This window comes from Schistocerca cancellata, chromosome 1 (assembly GCF_023864275.1).
Source record: "Schistocerca cancellata isolate TAMUIC-IGC-003103 chromosome 1, iqSchCanc2.1, whole genome shotgun sequence".
Taxonomy (NCBI): Eukaryota; Metazoa; Arthropoda; class Insecta; order Orthoptera; family Acrididae; genus Schistocerca; species Schistocerca cancellata.
The window spans coordinates 939,250,880-939,273,986 of NC_064626.1; the positions used below are offsets into that span (position 1 = coordinate 939,250,880).

Genomic DNA, 23,107 nt, shown 5'->3' on the forward strand with positions numbered 1-23,107 from the left:
CAGCGACGAAATGTCGCATTGACCACATGCGTCGTGCCATTTCTGCGGCGGTCGAAGCACACCACATCAAGGATTGGGCAGACCTTGTCGAGTCCCTCGATTCTGGCGACCTCAGTGCTTGGCGCTGCAGGCAGTGCGACCCCCCACTGCACTCAAGATTACATCTCTGAGCCTGACGCCAAGGCCAGCGCCCTGGCGGATACCTTTGAGGCAAATTTTTAGGCCTGTCGTCGACGGTGTCGACGAGTCCCACCGCAGGCTCGTGGAAGAGCGTCTTCCAACCCTCCTTGCTGCAATATCGGAAAATGATGTCATTGACCCCATTACTGCGGAAGACGTCACTTCGCTACTTTGAACACTTAACGCCCGGAGGGCTTGTGGCAACGACAGCATTCCGAATGTACTCCTCCGAAACCTACCTCAGAAGTATCACACATATATGGCAGATATCTTCAACCAGATACTTGCTTCGGGTGTTTACCCTTTTGTATGGAAAGATGCAGAGGTGGTGGCCATCCTGAAGCAAGACAAAGAACCCCGGTTGTCGTCCAGCTACAGGCCCATAAGCCTTCACCCATCCCTCTTGAAGGTATTCGAGAGATTATACACGAAGCAGCTCCTTTGACATGTAAATCAAGAACATCTCCTGGATGAGCAGTTCAGGTTTCGCGGCGGCCACGCCCACCAGCTGCTCTGATTCGTGGAACCTGCAATGAGGACACTGGAAACAAGGGAATACCTAGGGTCCTACACGTCTCCCGTGCCTTCGACTCCGTATGGCACGATGGCCTCGTTTACAAGTTGTTTGTACTCAGGGTGCCGACGTCGCACGGGGTCCCCATGAGGTCATGTCTCTCTGACATGACTTTCCACTTCTGGGCAGACCAGGGAACGTCCACTGTCAGGCCCATCCGTGCTGGAGTACTTCAGGGGTCCGTATTTGGTCCCCTGCTCTACTCACTTTTCACAGCTGATGCACTGCGAGTGGACAGAGTGAAGTTTGCCCTCTATGCGGACGATACTGCTCTGTTCACTCGCAGTATGAATGTGCACCACATGGGACGCCGCCTCCAGCAAGACTGTGAAGCACTTGGCGCTTGGGCCACCAAGTGGCGCCTCAAATTTAATGCAGAAAAGAGCCAGGTGGTTGCTTTCACAAGGCGGAAGGTACCTCCTAATCTTGAACCCCTTTACATTGCAGGAGGCTCCATACGTGGTCCACAACTGCGACATATATCGGTGTGAAATTGGATCAGCAGCTTACTTAGGTCCCACATGTCAAAAAGGTCAGGAAAAGGGCCATAGGGAGACTTCACGCCCTATACCCCCTGCTAAATCCGTAGTCGACCCTGCCCCCCCTCCACCGCATCACGCTGTATCTGACACTGGTGCGCCCAGTGTTGGAGTACGCGGCCGTGGTGTGGGGAAATGCTGCCGACTCCTCGATACTCTCCCTCCAGCGGGTGCAAAACAATGCGCTCAAGCTTGCACTGCGCCTCCCCCGGTTCTACCCCCCCGCCACCTTTCTCCATGAGGATACCGGATTTCTGACGCTGCGTGGTCGTTTTCGGGTCTTTGCACGTCAGTTCTATGAAAAAGTCACTCCTGCGACCGGCTCATACAGGGACTGCGCCACCAACCACACACCGGCCTACTACCCGTTGGCCGGAACTGTTGCGGGAGTGACTCACTTCCCAACAGCCCCAAGTAACAACCCCATCAACTGTTAGGACCCCCACAACTGATAGGACATCCCCTTTCACATGATTTAGGCCCTGCAGCCACAGCACGCAAGTGCTTGTCCTGCCCCCATACGTGCCTTACGACGTACCTTACGACGACGACGTTAGTCAGCCAGCCATCCATCGATTATCATCAGTCGCACCTTGCAGTAGTGACAGTAGGAGCTACCACAACCTGATGATGTCGAGCAGTTGCATCGATGAAGTATTGTGATCGCAGTGGCAAACCCGAGAAGCGTATTTGAAACTTAATCATTACCTGTCATCCATTCTTCACCAAGAGTGTAATCGTGCTAATGTAAAAATCAGTTCTTTTTCCCGCCATAATAAATCTTCCATAAATTCATAATATAATTCCCAAAAATCTCGTTTGTTTGCTGCTTACTGCTGGTAAATCAAAGCCCGGCTGTTTACGTCTGACACTAAAGCTCAGCTGTCTGTCTCCTCTCCTAGCGATCAACAGATAATCCTGGCGTGCATCTTCACAGAGGAAAGATCACCTCTAACTTATCTCTTTGCAGCGCATCTTCTCTTCCGAGGCTGCGCGCGCATGCCTAAGCAATTCAAACCTCACAAGCGTGATTCCAGAGATCCAAAACAAGTAAAATTTCTGCGAGAATGTACACACACACACACCTTTCAAACTGTGTCCTTACGCAGTGTGACCTGCTCAAGATATTCACGACTGATGCTGTAATCGCATTCTACCTAGATTTTTGTCTGTGTCTTTTTCTCGGGTTGACGCTACTTTGTAATTGTTCTCGTTCTGGTCAGGGACGGACACGGACAAGGCGGCTCTGTACCGGCTGCAGCAGCTGGTGGCCCACCCCGACTACGAGGACAGCACGCACCTCAACGACATCGGCGTGGTGCGCGTCGTCGGGCAGATCACGTACAACGTGGCCGTGGGGCCCGTCTGCCTGCCCTTCCTCTACACCTACACCGACTTCCAGGGCGTCACCGTCCAGGCGCTAGGTAGCTGTCGCCTGCCCGCTGCACTAGCCGTCTGTGGCCACTTAAACACGAGCTTCTTTAAGCCCGATTTGTTTCGCCTTTTATTTTAAAATCATGTGCAGTGGGTATTCTCAAATGTTACACGATATTTGGTTTTACAAAATACAAATATTTATTAATTAATTTAATTAAAATTACTTGATAGTTGATGTTTGTCACTTGCCACTACAGTGTTGCCACATCCGCTGCCTGCTACCGCTCGATGATAAGAGGTACACAAACAATGCGGGTCACTTCACAAATGCCGTTAATGTGTAATGCGGAGCAATGTTGGAAGCGGCCGCAGTGAGGGATGACGAAAATGTGAATACTGTGTCGACACACTCCGCCACACACCGTCAGATGGCTTGCGGTGTATGGATGTAGATGTAGATGTAGATGTAAGTGACCAATGACTGAACTGCGGCAGACGATGCGAATTGAAATGCGTGTCCTAACCTAATCACAACCAACTGTGTGATTGGATTGAAGAGTTCCTAGATAACAGAACGCAGCATGTCATTCTCAATGGAGAGAAGTCTTCCGAAGTAAGAGTGATTTCAGGTTTGCCGCAGGGGAGTGCCATAGGACCGTTGCTATTCACAATATACATAAATGACCTGGTGGATTACATCGGAAGTTCATTGAGGCTTTTTGCAGATGATACTGTGGTGTATCGAGAGGTTGTAACAATGGAAAATTGTACTGAAATGCAGGAGGATCTGCAGCGAATTGACGCATGGTGCAGGGAATGGCAATTGAATCTCAATGTAGACAAGTGTAATGTGCTGCGAATACATAGAAAGATAGATCCTTTATCATTTAGCTACAAAATAGCAGGTCAGCAACTGCAAGCAGTTAATTCCATAAATTATCTGGGAGTACGCATTAGGAGTGATTTAAAATGGAATGGTCATATAAAGTTGATCGTTGGTAAAGCAGATGCCAGATTGAGATTCATTGGAAGAATCCTTAGGAAATGCAATCCGAAAACAAAGGAAGTAGGTTACAGTACGCTTGTTCGCCCGCTGCTTGAATACTGGTCACCGGTGTGGGATCCGTACCAGATAGGGTTGATAGAAGATATAGAGAAGATCCAACGGAGAGCAGCGTGCTTCGTTACAGGATCATTTAGTAATCGCGAAAGCGTTACGGAGATGATAGATAAACTCCAGTGGAAGACTCTGCAGGAGAGACGCTCAGTAGCTCGGTACGGGCTTTTGTTAAAGTTTCGAGAACATACCTTCACCGAGGAGTCAAGCAGCATATTGCTCCCTCCTACGTATATCTCGCGAAGAGACCATGAGGATAAAATCAGAGAGATTAGAGCCCACACAGAAGCATACCGACAATCCTTCTTTACACGAACAATACGAGACTGGAATAGAAGGGAGAACCGATAGAGGTACTCAGGGTACCCTCCGCCACGCACCGTCAGGTGGCTTGCGGAGTATGGATGTAGATGTAGATGTAGATGTAAGTGACCAATGAATGAACTACGGCGGATGGTGTGAGTTGAAATGCGTGTCCTAACCTAATCACAACCTTGAGATGTGCAATCAGCAATCTGTGACAGAACTAAGATCACGATCGCTTTGTTCATGGCGTTTAAGGCTAGCCTCTACGAGTAAACTCAAAACAGAAAACTTTCATAGTATGTTTCTTTGCATAGTCATCTTCCGCAACACCATTTCAGTTTTAGCGCCAAAAAAACGAACTGTAATTTCTCTCTGCCATTGGTTACATGAAACTATCCTCATACGGGCTACACGGGATGCCACGTTATCAATCGATGAGCAGTACTGGTTGGCACATGTTTGCATATTATGGGCGCCACTAGCACATTCCAAACGAAGAAAGAATCGGAGGATTAATAGTAAACGCAGAAATAGCAATTACGAGGAAAAAGTACTAGAATAAAAATTATATTTAAACCAATTAACTGAATAAAAATGACAACCAAAGTCATTTGATTAGATATAGAAAAATAAAAGTTTTCGCTTCATTTGACGAGATTCGAACTAGCATCAGCAGTCCAGCTAACGCAATGACTGCACATAGGAAGTTAAAAAGTAATGAGCTGCAGTGGTCGAGTAGCTCCTCATAAGTCACAGATTTCTGTAATCAGTGCTAAGCGACGCTTGAGGTGGTGTAAAGAGAGAAGACACGGGGCAAAGGACGACTGGAAACGAATGATTTGATGTGATGAATCACACTGTACCCTGTGGCAATCCGTCGGAAGGGTTTAGGCTTGGTGAATGCTCGGAGAATGTTAGCTGTCCTGGTATGTAGTGCCAACAATGAAATACAGAGGAGGTGCCGTTACGGTGTAGATGTACGAGGGTCACTCCAAAAGAAATGCACACTTTTTTTGTAAAAATACAGTTTTCATTCTGCATGTGTGGAAGTTTTACAGTGTGTAGATACATCGTTCCCGCTTGTTTTCAAACTTAGTTCAACCTGTTCCTGTCAGTGGCGCCGTCACAGCATGTCTTCAAGATGGCTGCTACACTTGACGTTCGTCAGAAGCAACGTGCTGTCATAGAATTCCTGTGCTGTGAAAACGAGACAGTGGGAAACATCCACAAGAGATTGAAAAAGGTGTATGGAGATGCTGCTGTCGATTGCAGTATAGTTAGTCGGTGGGCAAGCAGGTTACGCGATGAAAGCGGCCACGGCAATATTGAGGATTGCCCTCGCAGCGGCAGGCCTCGTACTGCACACACTCCAGACAATGTGCAGACAGTTAACGAATTGGTGAGTGCTGACAGACGTATCACATTGAGCGAATTGTCACACTACGTTGGGATAAGGGAAGGAAGTTTTTGGAGAATACTGAAAGTGTTGGCATTAAAAAAGGTTTGTGCCAGGTGGGTTCCCAGGATGTTGACAGTGGCTCACAAAGAAACAAGAAAAACGGTATGCAGCGAAATTTTGGAAAAGTACGAGAATGGTGGAGATGAATTTCTTGGAAGAATTGTGACAGGTGATGAAACATGGCTCCATCATTTTTCACCAGAGACGAAGAGGCAATCAGTGGAGTGAAATATTGCAAATTCACCCAAGAAAAAAATTTAATACCACACCTTCTGCTGGAAAAGTTATGGCTACAGTGTTTTTCGATTCTGAAGGACTCTTGCTTGTGGACATCATGCCAAGTGGAACCATCATAAATTCTGATGCAATTGTGACGACAGTGAAGAAACTTCATGCTCGACTGAGTCGTGTTCGACCACATTGGCGAAAGCAGGATGTTTTGCTGTTGCACAACAATGCACGGCCACATGTCAGTCAAAAACCCACGGAAGCGATCAAAAAACTCAGATGGACAACACTGAAACACCCACCTTACAGTCCTGACCTGGCTCCATGTGACTATCATCTCCTTGGGAAACTGAAAGACTATCTTCGTGGAACAAGGTTTAAAGATGACTCCCTTGTGCACGCTCTCAAACAGTGGTTCCAACAGGTTGGTCCAGAATTTTACCGTGCAGGTATACAGGCGCTGGTTCCAAGATGGCGTAAGACAGTTGAGAGGGATGGAAATTATGTGGAGAAATGAAAATATTGTTCCTAAAGGATGTATCTACACACTGTAAAACTTTCAAACATGTAGAATAAAAGATAGATTTAAAAAAAAATAGTGTGCATTTCTTTTGGAGTGACCCTCGTATTTTTTGTGGTTAATGTGTGGTTGCCTTATTGAGCTTAAGAAAACCCTAAATGCAGAAGGATATGAACACATTTTACGGCATTGCGTACTGCATATAGTAGAGAAATAGTTCGAAGACGATGATTATATTAGCATGACAATGCGGAGACAGAAAGTGGACACACCCTACATTAATGTCCACTAACAGATGCCCCGAATACTTTAGATCAGATAGTGTACTTATAGGTCAGATGTACTAAAGTTATCGTAGAATCCAGAACTGACTGGCTGCCCAGTGAGTGCATGGCCGCACTGCCCACAGGCTGGGGAACCACGAGCTTCGGCGGCCCGCTGTCCGATGTGCTGATGGAGACCAACCTGACGGTGATTTCGCCCTCCGCCTGCGACTCCAACGCCGTCACGGCCGAGTACCGCGTCTGCACCTACAGGAACGGCACCGATGCATGTCAGGTGAGCTGTCTTCACCAGCAGCTGATGCTCTAGAACAACACGGACACAACAAATTTTCTACCCTGAAGCGGTGGGGTCCCGTATGTGTCAGACCTCGGTCGTTAAGGGGAGGTTTTTTGGTCAAAAAATCGATTTCTTTAAACTGCATTTTTGGATCCATAAAAGTGTTTAGAATCCATCCCAGAAACGGTTTTTCCTAATACGGAGCGGAAATATTTGTTATTCGCTGTTGAACCAAAAAATGCACCTGCCTGAAATCGGCCTTGTTCACGCACCAGTTTGTTTCTTTCGGAGGACGAGTTATTGTACCGGTGCTTGGAAGGAAACACACAAAATTCAGATGAAAGTTTGAACGCGTGCGTTTGGAAGTTAGCCCCCAAGCATTTGCATTCTGGTGCGAAGACTGTGGAGATTGCGACTTTCCTGGCAGTGAGCAGATTCAACGAAGAGTATTCAGCAATTCTGAAGACCATGACAACAATGGACGTCACCCTGGGACTCTATTCGACACAATTCGCCACGCATTCGGACGACCACCGGATTCAAGCGGCCGAAAACCGCTTGTCACCGGCCGTACGAGCGGCTCTGAGGCAGCGCAGGATGGCCCAGATCGAGCAGAACGCCCCCTATGAGGAAGAGGAAGGACTACTTTATGGATCCGGAATAGCAGATTGAACGGACGTTGAATAATATTGCGTTTATATGTAGTCAAAACTTCAAACGCGTTTTTCTCGAAATGACGATTTTATTTATTTATTTTTAATCGCGCGGTATGATAACTTGTATGGAAGTGAAACATGGACGATAGATAATTTGGACAAGAAGAGAATAGAAGCTTTCGAAATGTGGTGCTACAGAAAAATGCTGAAGATTAGATGGGCAGATCACAAAACTAATGAGGAGGTATTGAATAGAATTGGGGAGAAGAGGAGTTTGTGGCACAACTTGACAAGAAGAACGGACCGGTTGGTAGGACATGTTCTGAGGCATCAAGGGATCATAAATTTAGTATTGGAGGGCAGCGTGGAGGGTAAAAATCGTAGAGGGAGACCAAGAGATGAATACACTAAGCAGATTCAGAAGGATGTAGGTTGCAGTAAGTACTGGGAGATGAAAAAGCTTGCACAGGATAGAGTAGCATGGAGCGCTGCATCAAACCAGTCTCAGGACTGAAGACCACAACAACAACAACAACAATGGTAACTTCAAATCTACTGAACCGATTGACATGATTCTTTGTTTCCGACGAAGCTAACTAAGTTGTCTAGGAGCTGTACCACCTTTATTCCGATCCATCAACTATAAATATTTTTACTTGGCCGACGAAGTTGAGAAATCGATGAAAAAATCTATTTTTTTTTTTCAAATAGTCGCCATTTTGTTTCCTATGGTCCAAATAACTTAACCGAGGTACAACTCTTAAAGAATCTTATATACTTCGCTAACGTCACCTCAATTTTGATTTCAGACGAGCCGGCTGACCTGTAACCTGTGATATACCGTACGTGGAAGTCTACATCGAAATTTTGTTTCGTTCCAATGGCACTTCCGCCGTTGCTCGTCAACATTTGCGGTCGAAAAAATTCCGGTTTGTAGAGGAAATATCAATAAACATTTTGACCAAATTTGACATTGATATCTATGACACATACCGAGAAAAAAATTCTCAAAGAACATGCTTTTTTCGGGCCAAAGAGAGTAAGCCTCCCCTTAAGCGAAGGCCGTCAGCCAGTGTTGACCACGGAGACCAGCAATGCCTGAAATTTGACACGTGTTTCGCGGAATATTGAATTCCTAACGATTTCCGAAACGGAATGTCCCATGTGTCTATCTCCAATTAGCATTACGCTTTCAGAGTCTGTTAATTCCCGTCGTACGGTCATAATCACGTCGAAAACCTCTTCACATGAATCACCTGAGTGCAAATGACAGCTCCGCCAATCCACAGCACTTTTATACCTTGTGTACGCGATACTATCGCCATCTGTATATCTGCATATCTCTGTTCCATGACTTTTGTCACCTCATTGTATTTTCAAATAGGTTAAGATGTTCGAAATCCTAATAAGAATAGAAAAGGGCTTCATAAATAGACAAGTAATGTAAAAAAATTGGAATAATAATTGTGAAATCTCGAGATGGGAGAATTTGTAGTAACAGGCGTGTAAGGCTTAGAGTTTGGCGCTTCTCTTACACTACTGGCCATTAAAATTGCTACACCAAGAAGAAATGAAGATGATAAACGGGTATTCATTGGACAAATATATTATACTAGAACTGACATGTGATTACATTTTCACACAATTTAGGTGCATAGATCCTGAGAAATCAGTACCCAGAACAACCACCTCTGGCCGTAATAACGGCATTGATACGCCTGGGCATTGAGTCAAACAGAGCTTGGACGGTGTGTACAGGTACAGCTGCCCATGCAGCTTCAACACGATACCACAGTTCATCAAGAGTAGTGACTGGCGTATTGTGACGAGCTAGTTGCTCAGCCACAATTGACCAGACGTTTTCAATTGGTGAGAGATCTGGAGAATGTACTGGCCAGGGCATCGAGAAAGGCCCGTACAGGACCTGCAACATGCGACCGTGCTGAAATGTACGGTTTCGCAGGGATCGAATGATGGGTAGAGACACGGGTCGTAACACATCCGAAATGTAACGTCCACTGCTCAAAGTGCCGTCAATGCGAGGTGACCGAGACGTGTAACCAATAGCACCCCATACCATCACGTCGGGTGATACACCAGTATGGCGATGACGAATACACGCTTCCAAAGTGCGTTCACCGCGATGTCGCCAAACACGCATGCCACCATCATGATGCTGTAAACAGAACCTGGATTCATCCGAAAAAACGACGTTTCGCCATTCGTGTACCCAGGTTCGTCGTTGAGTAAACCATTGCAGGCGCTCCTGTCTGTGATGCAGCGTCAAGGGTAACCGCAGCCATGGTCTCCGAGCTGATGGTCCATGCTGCTGCAAACGTCGTCGAACTGTTCGTGCAGATGGTTGTTGTCTTGCAAACGTCCCCATCTGTTGACTCAGGGATCGAGACGTGGCTGCACGATCCGGTACAACCATGCGGATAAATGCCTATCATCTCGACTGCTAGTGATACGAGGCCGTTGGGATCCAGCAAGGCGTTCCGTATTACCCTCCTGAACCCACCGATTCCATATTCTGCTAACAGGCATTGGATCTCGACCAACGCGAGCAGCAATGTCGCGATACGATAAATAGCAATCGCGATAGGCTACAATCCGACCATTATCAAAGTCGGAAACGTGTTGGTACGCATTTCTCCTCCTTACACGAGGCATCACAACAACGTTTCACCAGGCAACGCCGGTCAACTGCTGTTTGTGTGTGAGAAATCGGTTGGAAACTTTCCTCATGTCAGCACGTTGTAGGTGTCGCCACCGGCGCTAACCTTGTGTGAATGCTCTGAAAAGCTAATCATTTGCATATGACAGCATCTTCTTCCTGTCGGTTAAATTTCGCGTCTGTAGCACATCATGTTCGTGGTGTAGTAATTTTAATGGCCAGTAGTGTATATAACTTGCACTTCAAAGAAAGAATAAATCAAGTAAAAGAAAATTTCAACACAGAAAAAAAAACCGCAATTCGGCACTGATGACGTACGGTCAAACCACACCCACTTGCATTTATCCCTCTTCTTACCAGTATATTCGTGCAGTCTGCAAATTAATGATCTTGGGCTGTATCCTTCAAATGATAGCCCACAACTTACAAGTGCAGGTGGCAGAGCATGACAAGCTTGTCTGAATAACATAATTTATTCATTGTTAGTAGAGTCAGAAGCAAGATTGTCCAAACAATGTTATAAATTACATCCCACTGCAAGACCACAATTAGTAGTTTGGTCTGATTATGTCAAGTTTTTATTACACAGATTCTAACTGCCCAGCAAGCATAGGTTTCATATCACCATATAAAATAATTTGTGTAGTCACGGGCCAGATCTCACTGTCTCCTATTGAACAACTTCACCTAAGATGCCAGTTTAACATTAACCACAAAGTAATCCTGATTCATGCGATGTTCAAGTATCGCATAAAACTAAAGTTCAGTATTTATTCTCTAGCTGTGAATGTGACCAAATCCAAATCACACCTTCAGAATACAAAATCCCAGACAGTACCAGTCTGGTGTCTACGTGAAATAAGTCTCTCGCAGAAATGCCAGACTTGAGCAGTCACACACAATGCTTTGAGTCAAACAGCAGCATTCGCGAAAATTGAAAGTTTAACAATGCAACAATCTGCTCAAAAGTAGAGTTCTGCTGCCTATCTCACACTGCACGAATTTTACGAAATCCCAAAACTGAATCTCTGGTGCCACCGATAGTGTGTGCTGTGTGATTATCCAAGTGCGAAAACAGTTCAGCCCCAGGCGCAGAAAGCGCTGCTTTAAAATACACTCCTGGAAATGGAAAAAAGAACACATTGACACCGGAGTGTCAGACCCACCATACTTGCTCCGGACACTGCGAGAGGGCTGTACAAGCAATGATCACACGCACGGCACAGCGGACACACCAGGAACCGCGGTGTTGGCCGTCGAATGGCGCTAGCTGCGCAGCATTTGTGCACCGCCGCCGTCAGTGTCAGCCAGTTTGCCGTGGCATACGGAGCTCCATCGCAGTCTTTAACACTGGTAGCATGCCGCGACAGCGTGGACGTGAACCGTATGTGCAGTTGACGGACTTTGAGCGAGGGCGTATAGTGGGCATGAGGGAGGCCGGGTGGACGTACCGCCGAATTGCTCAACACGTGGGGCGTGAGGTCTCCACAGTACATCGATGTTGTCGCCAGTGGTCGGCGGAAGGTGCACGTGTCCGTCGACCTGGGACCGGACCGCAGTGACGCACGGATGCACGCCAAGACCGTAGGATCCTACGCAGTGCCGTAGGGGACCGCACCGCCACTTCCCAGCAAATTAGGGACACTGTTGCTCCTGGGGTATCGGCGAGGACCATTCGCAACCGTCTCCATGAAGCTGGGCTACGGTCCCGCACACCGTTAGGCCGTCTTCCGCTCACGCCCCAACATCGTGCAGCCCGCCTCCAGTGGTGTCGCAACAGGCGTGAATGGAGGGACGAATGGAGACGTGTCGTCTTCAGCGATGAGAGTCGCTTCTGCCTTGGTGCCAATGATGGTCGTATGCGTGTTTGGCGCCGTGCAGGTGAGCGCCACAATCAGGACTGCATACGACCGAGGCACACAGGGCCAACACCCGGCATCATGGTGTGGGGAGCGATCTCCTACACTGGCCGTACACCACTGGTGATCGTCGAGGGGGCACTGAATAGTGCACGGTACATCCAAACCGTCATCGAACCCATCGTTCTACCATTCCTAGACCGGCAAGGGAACTTGCTGTTCCAACAGGACAATGCACGTCCGCATGTATCCCGTGCCACCCAACGTGCTCTAGAAGGTGTAAGTCAACTATCCTGGCCAGCAAGATCTCCGGATCTGTCCCCCATTGAGCATGTTTGGGACTGGATGAAGCGTCGTCTCACGCGGTCTGCACGTCCAGCACGAACGCTGGTCCAACTGAGGCGCCAGGTGGAAATGGCATGGCAAGCCGTTCCACAGGACTACATCCAGCATCTCTACGATCGTCTCCATGGGAGAATAGCAGCCTGCATTGCTGCGAAAGGTGGATATACACTGTACTAGTGCCAACATTGTGCATGCTCTTTTGCCTGTGTCTATGTGCCTGTGGTTCTGTCAGTGTGATCATGTGATGTATCTGACCCCAGGAATGTGTCAATAAAGTTTCCCCTTCCTGGGACAATGAATTCACGGTGTTCTTATTTCAATTTCCAGGAGTGTACGATCACTTCCTCCTTACTACTGAACTGCTTCAACTGACCAGTGTGAAATTTAGAAAAGCGTCATTTACTTAAATTTAGACAATCGTTATGTTAACCCTACAATAACAGGTTGTATTTCTACACCAGTCATTTTGAGACCTACATCTGCGTCTTCTCTTTCAATCGTAAAAATGATAAAACTATCAAAAATACATCAAAGAAAGAAATATTATCTAAATATTGTTCAAAGAACGGCTCTGAGTACTATGGGACTTAATTTCTGAGGTCATCAGTCCCCTAGAACTTAGAACTACTTAAACGTAACTAACCTAAGGACATCACACACATCCATGCCCGAGGCAGGATTCGAAACTGTGACAGTAGCGGTCGCGCGGTAACAGACTGAAGCGCCTAGAACCGCTCGGCCATATCGGCCGGCTATCTCAATATTATTACTCATTAATATGATACTCTATTTTGAAGTGGATTTTCATGCGTTTTCCTTTGATACTATCAAACTTTACATTTTTCACACCACTTTTGAATTACAGCCATTTTCACTAAACACCATTTCAATTACATTCAAATTTTACATCTACGATCTTTTGAAAAGCAATATAGGTAATTTGTATGTTTACATAGTGTTGGCCTCTTACTTATAGTGTTCTGACAGACTTTGCGTGTTGCTTGCCTTTAATTGGTGCTGTAGCAACAGAACCGCTCAGTAAGTCGGCGAAATACTTTGGTCAGATGAAGTTGTTGGTACAAGTTATCGTTTGACGCAGTGCATGTCTCTGTAGCTACATCAGTGTTAATTTATTGACTAGTGTAATGGTGTGCTTAATTATATGCCATAGCTTCGCCGATTTTCAGTGTGCAGTGTGTTGTCAAGTGTCGATGAGTTTGTCTCACTGATACTAAGAAAAATACGCTCTCAAATTTTTTGTAGTATCACATGCTTATACTTAATTTGATTTTTGCTAGATACAGGTTTCACAAGCCAACCCACCCGACGGTTTTTCCAGGACTCTGCCTTTTCCTCCCAGATAGGCCCAGCTTGGCATACAAATGTTAGAACCATGACTCAAGTGTAAGTAGGCTGTTTATGTTTTCTTATTGGCAACGTTACGTAGCGCTCTGTATGAAAATCACTGGCTGTGCTGTGTGCAGTCTGTGGCTAGTTTGCATTGTTGTCTGCCATTGTAGTGTTTGGCAGCGGCAGCTGGATGTGAACAGCGCGTAGCGTTGCGCAGTTGGAGGTGAGCCGCCAGCAGTGGTGGATGTGGGGAGAGAGATGGCGGAGTTTTGAAATTTGTTATACTGGATATTATGAACTGCTATGTATATTATGGTTTTTCAACACTATTAAGGTAAATACATTGTTTGTTCTCTATTAAAATCTTTCATTTGCTAACTATGCCTATCAGTAGTTAGTGCCTTCCGTAGTTTGAATCTTTTATTTAGCTGGCAGTAGTGGCGCTCGCTGTATTGCAGTAGTTCGAGTAACGAAGATTTTTGGTGAGGTAAGTGATTTGTGAAAGGTACAGGTTAATGTTAGTTAGGGCCATTCCTTTGTAGGGATTTCTGAAAGTCAGATTGCGTTGCGCTAAAAAATATTGTGTGTCAGTTTAAGCACAGTCTTGTATAAATTGTTCTAAGGGGACGTTTCACAAGTAACCGCCTTCAGGGTGGTAAGCCAAGACCTACGTGTGTTACCATATACAAACACACAAGACGATACGTTAAAGTGTTTCCTATCATGTTGCCACAGAGAAGCAATCTCCAGTATCACACTAAAAACATTAATTTGCGACTCGGATTAGATTCCCGGTACTACTAAAGATTTCTCTTTAGTGTGAGGATTGGAAGCTGGTGCACTAGGCCTCGTCAGGTGAACTGTGGAGCTACTCGACCGAGTAGTAGCGGCTCCACGGTCTGGATAGTCTGCAAAACGGCCGGTAGAGCGGTGTGCTGACCACATAACCCTCCTTATTAGAGCCCTGTAAGTGCGTGGCCAATCCGCATGGCCCACATGCACCTACACTGTGCGAGTGAGAGCGCGAATACGCTTCGCGAACGTTTGCAGAAGTTGGCGAAGATTACCTACGCAAATTTCAGCCGCGTTAGCTGATATGCACTGATCAACACAACATTATGACCACCGACCTGCTATCGATATAAACCCCTCCAGGAGATAGCCGCGTCACCTGGCGGGATTAAGTTTGACCGACGGCGGATTGTGATAGCCCGGAGGCTACTGCACGTTTGTGTCGAGGAGTATTGTGGTGAGTGTCTTCAACACATGGCGAAACCAAGGTGAAATCGCGTCCAAACGTAGTGGGGTTGGACGGCCTCCCCTCAGTTCAGATGTCGGACGTCGTAGGCTGGGCAGACTGGAAAAACAGGACAGACGGCGAACTGTGGCGTAACTGACATCAAAAAAATGGTCCAAATGGCTCTGCGTACTATGGGACTTAACTGCTGAGGTCATCAGTCTCCTAGAACTTAGAACTGCTTAAACCTAACTAACCTAAGGACATCACACACATCCATGCCCGAGGCAGGATTCGAACCTGCGACCGTAGCGGTCGCGCGGTTCCAGACTGTAGCGCCTAGAACCGCTCGGCCACGCCGGCCGGCTGATTTAATCGGACTACACTCTAATACTTACGGAGAGGATAGGACACTGTGCCACACTCACTTGTTCTGGGCTGCACTCGTTTGTTTTGCGCTGAGGATTAACACTAAGAGAAAAGCCACAGCATCAGTTATCTCCTTCACATAACTGACATCAGACTTTAATTCTCGGCAGAGTACAATTGAGTCTGAACGCATAGTGCACCGAACACCCCTAACGATGGATCTCCGCGGCCGACGACACATGGATGTGCCGATGTTTACACAGCAACATCTGCAACTGTGACTGAAAGGAGCACGTGACCAACGGCACTGGACGTTGGCGCAATGGCAGAGCGTTGCATGGGCTGATGAATCCCGACACCCTCTTCACCATGCTGACGGGAGATCGCGAATCCGCCGTCTTCCAGGGGAACAGTTCCTTGACATCTACACTGCGGGAAGGAGACAAGCTGGTGGCGGCTCCTTTATGCTCTGGGAAACATTCACATGGGCATCCATGGATCCAGTGGAGCACGTGCAAGGCATCATGACAGCCAAGGAGTATCGTACACTGATTGCAGACTGCGTGTACCCCTTCATGACGATCATGTTTCCCGGCAGCAGTGGCATTTTTCAACAAGATAATGCGCCATTTCACAAGAGGAGGAGTGTGATGGAGGGGTTCGAGGAACACAGTAGCGAGTTCCATTTGATGCGCTGGCCCCCCAAATCGCCAGATCTGAACCCGATCGAAAACATCTGGGATGTGATAGAACGTGGTGCCAGAGCTCATTGCCCCTCTCCCACCCTATCCAGAATTTACGGGAATTGGGTGACGTGTGTGCAGATGTGGATTCAACCTCCTCCAGCGGCCTACCAAGGCCTCATTGCTTCCATGCAACGACGTGTCACTGCTGTTATCCGAGCCTAAGGTGGGCATACCGGTTATTAGATAAGTATTCATAATGTTCTGGCTGATCAGTGTACCCTCGGCCACGCCGCTGGCAGAACCGGAAGGGGCCTTTTCGCAGCCACGCGTATTTCACGCGCCTGCCCTCACTTCCGCATAGGCAGCGAATTTTCTGTGTGTGTGCGCTTCGCGTAACACTAAACTTGGACGAAATTTATGTAAATCACGAATAACGAATAAAGAAAAAAAATTTTATTTTTTATTCACGATTAACGAATATTATTCGAAACATTATTCACTTACACGAATAAAAACAATTATTCATCATCTGTGAGTAAAAAGTGATAAGAATAATAGAAAAGTTTTAAATCCAGTGGCGTTTATTGCTCCAATTTGTCATTTTTGTTTCTTTTAAATTATTTTTCAGGTCGACTCTTTTTTTTTTCAATCATCTCATCAGAAACTTTCTTTGATTTTCGGAAATTTACCGTTGCGACACCAAAGAAAATAGTTCTACACATGCAGTGGCGGACACAGAAAATACTCAAGGAGGGGCGCTAAAGATATCTTGAGCTACCTTTACTTTTATCGTAATAAAAAATAATCAAGTTACATGCAAAGTTTAAGAAAGTTTTATTTAAACTGTTTATACACATATGCCATCTTATGTAACAATGCGTTTTTAGGAATCTTCTCGGAAGTCACTATTACCGGAGATATACGGATGAATTGTTACGTTATTAGTAAAAATATTGTTATTGTTACGAGTCTCGTAACAATATTTTTACTGAGAAATTACTATGAATTACTATTATTAATACTTCACAGTCAACTGATCACTCTAACTCTTGACTAATCTTCACACTTGCACTTGCTACAACTAGGACTTTTTACTTATTTATTCTTCAGTCTTAATATTTCTGTTTCTGAACATAACTAGCGTCCTATTCGGCGAATAGTCCGTATTTATGACGCTGCGTATCGAAGGTTCTCTGTACAAGAAAACAGTAGAACATTCGCGACTTTTCTCGAACAGATGCCGGACAGAATAACGAACGTATCGATATCACTAGAATGGCCGCGACTTTTCTCGTAGGTATGTGCGCCAGAGAGAAACGTATAAAATACGATGAAGCGGACCCGCGTGCTACATGGGAAAGTATAACTACTCGATAACCCGATTCAGTCGAATCGACTGACGAAAGAAACGAACGAATACCGTGCGGGCGGACTGGCGGGGGCGGCGCGGGTGGCAATGCGCAGACATCCCTTAGACATCCTTTGACCCTTCACAGCCCGACGAGGAGCTACTTAAGTAGTATCAAGAAGTGGAGGGAATGCCTAACTGAAGTCTGGTAGTTCATTCCGTAGCTGTTCAGGATGGTTCGTTTAGTACACCGTCATCTCCACTACTTCAAACAGAGATAGTTTCTGTCCACTGTGGGCAGAGTGCAGTATTTCTACAGATACTACATAGACGGTTCTGATTTCCAGACATTGCTGCACAGAGGTGGAGTCTGTTTTCTTCAGATTCCAGTTGTTGAAATGAAAGATAGAATAAAAGAAAACAAAGAAAGATGGCTCTTAGACATGAACAGATTGTAAGAAGGGAGAATACCTTTCAGAATAACGACTTTTATTCCTTCATTGTAGAACCATTACTTAGAACCAATAATCAAATAATACGTTATTCTGTTTTCCACAATTTCTTGTAATCTCTAGAGTCTAGCAATGATGATGATATAATGATGATGATGATGATAGAAATATAATTCGAGGCGTAGATGGGTGAGCAGTAGTGTTAAAAGCAACCTAAGGAACAGTTTGCTAATAGCCATTAAAAAATTTAAAAGAGCAGGTTAAAGATGTTTGCTGTGGTACTATAATGTTGTTTGACGTAATGTGGATGTGTGATGTTACAGAGTGACTCTGGTGGCCCCCTGCTGTGGCAGGACCCATACAGCATGCGGCTGCAGTTGGTGGGCATCATTAGCTATGGGTCCTCCTGTGCTGTCTCCCCAGCTACCAACACAAGGGTCACTGCCTACCTCCAGTGGATCGCCCAGGTCACGCAAGGTAACATTTTTATCGTCAACTTGGTTCAAATGGCTCTGAGCACTATGGGACTCAACTGCTGAGGTCGTTAGTCCCCTAGAACTTAGAACTAGTTAAACCTAACTAACCTAAGGACATCACAAACATCCATGCCCGAGGCAGGATTCGAACCTGCGACCGTAGCGGTCTTGCGGTTCCAGACTGCAGCGCCTTTAACCGCACGGCCACTTCGGCCGGCCTATCGTCAACTGGTTACTATTATTCCCTCTGGGAGGAAAACATGTGTAAGGAAGCCACTTGCAAAATATCAGCTTTCGATGGTACAAAATATCAGCCAACCTCTTAAAAGGGCACACTGTTCACTCTGGAATGCTTTACTTGGTATAGAATTAGTAACGAGAGGTCACGTTACCCTCCACTTCATACTAAAGTCATACCAGTGATGCCGTTGTATGTGCCTGCTGCCTGTATAGAATGAGCACAGTAAAATGAGTCAAGACATGACAGAATGGCAGAAAGGAGCAGCGTGTATGTGCCTGTTGCTTGTATAGAATCAGTGTAATAAAATGGGTCAACGTGAAGATGTGACAGAATGGTAGAAAATTGCTGTCCTGTTTGAACCTCGTAAAATGCAAGTCTTTACAGTGGCACATAAACCTGCATGTCGTAAGAGGGTCAAAAGCACTAAAACTAGGCAGTAGCTGTCTGTAGACGTGTAGTGTAGTCCGACAAGTCACAATTTTGCGCCTTTTCAAACTATGCAAGGCGTCAAATGCACCAACGGCCCAATGGAGATTTTAACCTGCTGTGCATAAAGGGTGTAGCTCCATCCAGAAACGGTTCTTTGATGCATTGAGGACGTTTTTAGTATCATAACTTTGGCCCAATCATTTAGGTTACTGTTCACATGAATCAGAATGTATATTTCTACATTACTGATGAGTAAATGATGTTCTTTCTTCTACATCTTTATGATGAGTGTGCTGTGGATATTCTTGTCTTTCAATAACACGACAGTCACATTTAGAGGGATGACTTTCCCGCCTTGATAAACACTCTGACACTCTATCACAGCTCGACTGGCTCGCTAAATCACACCATCTTAATCCCACAGGAAATACCTCTGACTATTTGGAACAGCAGGTAAAACATAGTAATCAACACCCCCATACTTTGGTAGCTTTACAGGACCTAACCATCAATGAGTGGCTTCAGCTGGACGTGGGGTAGTTGAAGGAACTTCTGGGCTCTCTTCCTTGTCACATTGAGGCAATTAGCAAGGATAAAGGCAGTGTTACGCGACGGTGACTAATTTTTTGTCCTACACTACCCAATCACATTAATGTGACCACCTGTCAAAAGCATTTTGCAGTGCAGATGTGCAGGAAGAGAATCAGTGACGTTCTGGAAGGTACCGACAGGGAGGTGGACTCGTGCTGACTCCAGTGCCATTGCCAGCTGCACTATTGTTGTCAGCTGAGGATCCGCGGTGCAAACAGCCCTATCAAGTTGGTCCCAGAGATTCTCAGTTGAGTTTAAATCCGGGAAGTTTGGTGGCCAGATCAGTATGGTATACTCGTCTTGGTGCTCTTCAAACCTTGCACATAACACTGCTACCTGTCACACATTGCATTGTTCTGCAGGTAGATGTCATCATGTCAAGAAATAAACAAACTATGTACAGGTGGACGTGGTCCCCAAGGATAGATGCATACTGATGTTGATCTGTTGTGCCTACAAGAGTGACGAGATCATACAGGGAATGCCACGGAAACATTCCCCAGTCCATAAGACTCCCTTCTCCGGTCTAGATCTTAACAACGATTGTTGCAGGGTCATAGACGTCAACTCCATCTGTCTGATGGAGCATAAAACATAGTTCATCTGAAAAAGCTACCTATCGCCACTCAGTGGACGTCCAATGGCGGTACTGGCATGCAAATTATTCCAGATTTGGTCACTGAGCAACAGCAGTCAGCGTGGGAGTATGAACCAAGCATCTGCTGTGAAGACCCATATGCAGTAACATTTGCTGAATCGTCATTGAGGAAACACTGTTGGTAGTCCTTTGTTTCCTCTGGGTGGTCAGTTGCTGAACAGTATCACATCTGTTGAACCATAAACATCTCTGCAGTTGTCGTTCACCCTCGTCATCTATGGCCCATGGTGCACCAAAGTTGCCCGGGCACCAGTTTTGGATGGTGCCATTTTGCCGTGCTTGCTATACTTTTACCATGGCAGCATGCAGCCGCTTTACAAACTTTGCCGATCCGGAATTGTTTCCACCTTTGGCCTAAAATCCAACGATCATGCCATTTTGGACATCAAATAAATCGCTCCATTTCTGCAATACGATAACGACTGCACCGTTCTTTTTTTTTTTTTTTTTCAATATGGCTTGCTTTATATTCTCTCCACTGCTAGTGCTCCCAGTGAGTGATTATTGATTATTGCACAATCACATTGGACACAGATTGTGGTCACATTAATCTGACTGGACCATGTAGCTGATTTCACATGTGTGAAAATAAACATCCCACAAAAGTGACAAATTTAGGGTAACTCGAAATTTGCATTATGTAATGGGTAAACAATAATAGGTACCTAGAAGCAGAATAGAAGCAGTGCTTGTACATCGTGGAGATAGTATTTGTCATTCCCGAAAATTATTTTCCATTTTAACTATTTTCTTAATTGAGACTATTGGTGATGTGCCTGAACCTTCAACAGTGACTGAGGTTCTTTGCTTTATGTGGAACTGAGGTAACTTTGATTTTAAGGATGAGCATAAGAGCTGCATCAGTTTTTATAATTTTAATTCAGCACTCTTCATAAACTAAAATATGAGTGAAAATAAAATGTAGGTACTCTTGTATCAGACAGTTATAAGAGTGAATGGGAGAAACTTCAGGAAAATCTGATAAAATTGTCTAGAACACGCCATTCATCCAATGTGAAATAATGCAAATTCCTAATACAATTACATAACTTTTAGCTTGAAATTATCTCTGCTGGGACTATTTTGGCTTACTCTGGGTCTGTCTAGTATTGTGGACCTCAACCTGTGGGTAATTACCTTCAGATGGGTAAAATAAAATTTTCCTGTTGTACTATATTGACACAAGTCTTTCAAAGCTATGTAATAGTCTGAAAATTCACTTGAGAAAGTCATTTATGAGACACAAGAGGTAATATTACTTGAAATTACAGTTGCCACATTTGAGGCTGTACCCATATGATAAACATTTGAGAACTGTTGTTAGAGACACATAAACTAAGTTAATTGCCTAGCTGTCACTGCAAGGTTCTTTGTTTTTTTAGTAAGGTGATAACATAACACAAATTTCTGTAAAATTGAGAATATCAGACAAAGAGAATAATTTTCTAAGACAGTAAAACTGAAGACATTGTATTCAGTCTAAATGCTCCCAGTGATAACAACAAACTGGTTAAACTATTAGGATTTTACATAGACAAAAGTTCAGCTGGGATACTTACACAGGGAAAATATGTATCAAGCTGGCATGTGTCATCGATATTTTGCACAAGGTGGGGGGGGGTTCAGAGTCAGTGAAGAGCTTTTATTATATGCACATTTCGTGATCTTTTACTCCTCCACCTGAGGGAGTGGCCATACTCCATCAATCTTTAGCACAACAACACAACATAATAATGCTGATACCAAAGCAGCCTTATATTAGCAATGAGACATTAGTGAATAATTTAATAAAAAAGATGTACTGAGGCTGGAACTGTTGGTCAAAATTCCAAAGGATAATAACATTGGCCAAAACAGATTGATTTTAAGTTTTATATGAATCCCTTGTAATTAATTTTTAAACAAGTGCAACATATGTGAATGGTGGACACAAACAAACGACTTACTGAATAACCGAACACTGTATCACTAGTGCCAATTTTGGTATTACGTTGTGCATACATAGCATTATATCCAGTATCATGCACTAAATCACAGCACGCAACTCCCAGGCATGAAAATCTTTCACTGCAAAATGCTATGGACGGTGGTCCATAGCATTGCTGGACTGCCCCATATACTTATTTAAAGGTTTGTTCACATGACCACTCCTCAATTCAGTGCAGATACTTTCATCCTGAGCACCATTCATAATTTGCATAAAAATTTCAAACAATTACTTATATTAAAACATATGAAAATCTTTGCAGTCATTTTCCAATCTCTTAACAAACTCATTTATACATTATTTAACAATTTTAAAGAAATATCATACACACAAATTGCCACATTTGGCAATCTAGTCATACCACTAACTTGGCCCATTTTATGAATCACAACTGCAATTCAATACACATCAAAAGTTATTGAAATATTAAGGAAAGAAACTCTTGCTGATAAGATCATTTGTGTGTCTGTGAAGGAGTTCATAGTTATGGCACTACTTATTTAAATGAAGTAAATTGTTCACAACATTTTTTAAAGTTGTTTAATTACAAAAATGAACTGTTCATTACATTGCGGGCCTTATCCTCCTTCACCTGGTGTATCACGAATGTGGCTTTCATGATGGATTCAGTTGTACAATTTACTGTAAACAATAATGGTAATAATGTCAATAACTTTTTAACTATTAAAGCTTCAGACATGAGCTCATTCTGCTGCCGCAGTTCCAAAACTGTCATTGGTTTTTCTCTAGCATGCTTGCAATGGGTTTTAATTTATTTTTATTAAAATGACATCAGTGAAAACATTTCTAGTCACAGGTCCCTCCATATTAGCTTGTCCCAGAACTGTATCACTGAAACATACCCTTCTTCCTGCCTAGACAAAC

The 23,107-nt window shown here is 44.8% G+C and overlaps 1 protein-coding gene across 1 annotated transcript in view; it reads left to right on the top strand.

The window, feature by feature from the left end:
* The window catches only part of LOC126162709 (venom serine protease-like), a 257,256-nt gene that overhangs the window by 215,241 nt on the left and 18,908 nt on the right, over nucleotides 1-23,107 (top strand). Inside the window, exons 5-7 of the mRNA XM_049919371.1 lie at nucleotides 2,517-2,717; nucleotides 6,710-6,858; nucleotides 18,164-18,317. Of these exons, the coding sequence (XP_049775328.1) occupies nucleotides 2,517-2,717; nucleotides 6,710-6,858; nucleotides 18,164-18,317 (504 nt within the window). The remainder of the gene's footprint in view (nucleotides 1-2,516; nucleotides 2,718-6,709; nucleotides 6,859-18,163; nucleotides 18,318-23,107) is intronic.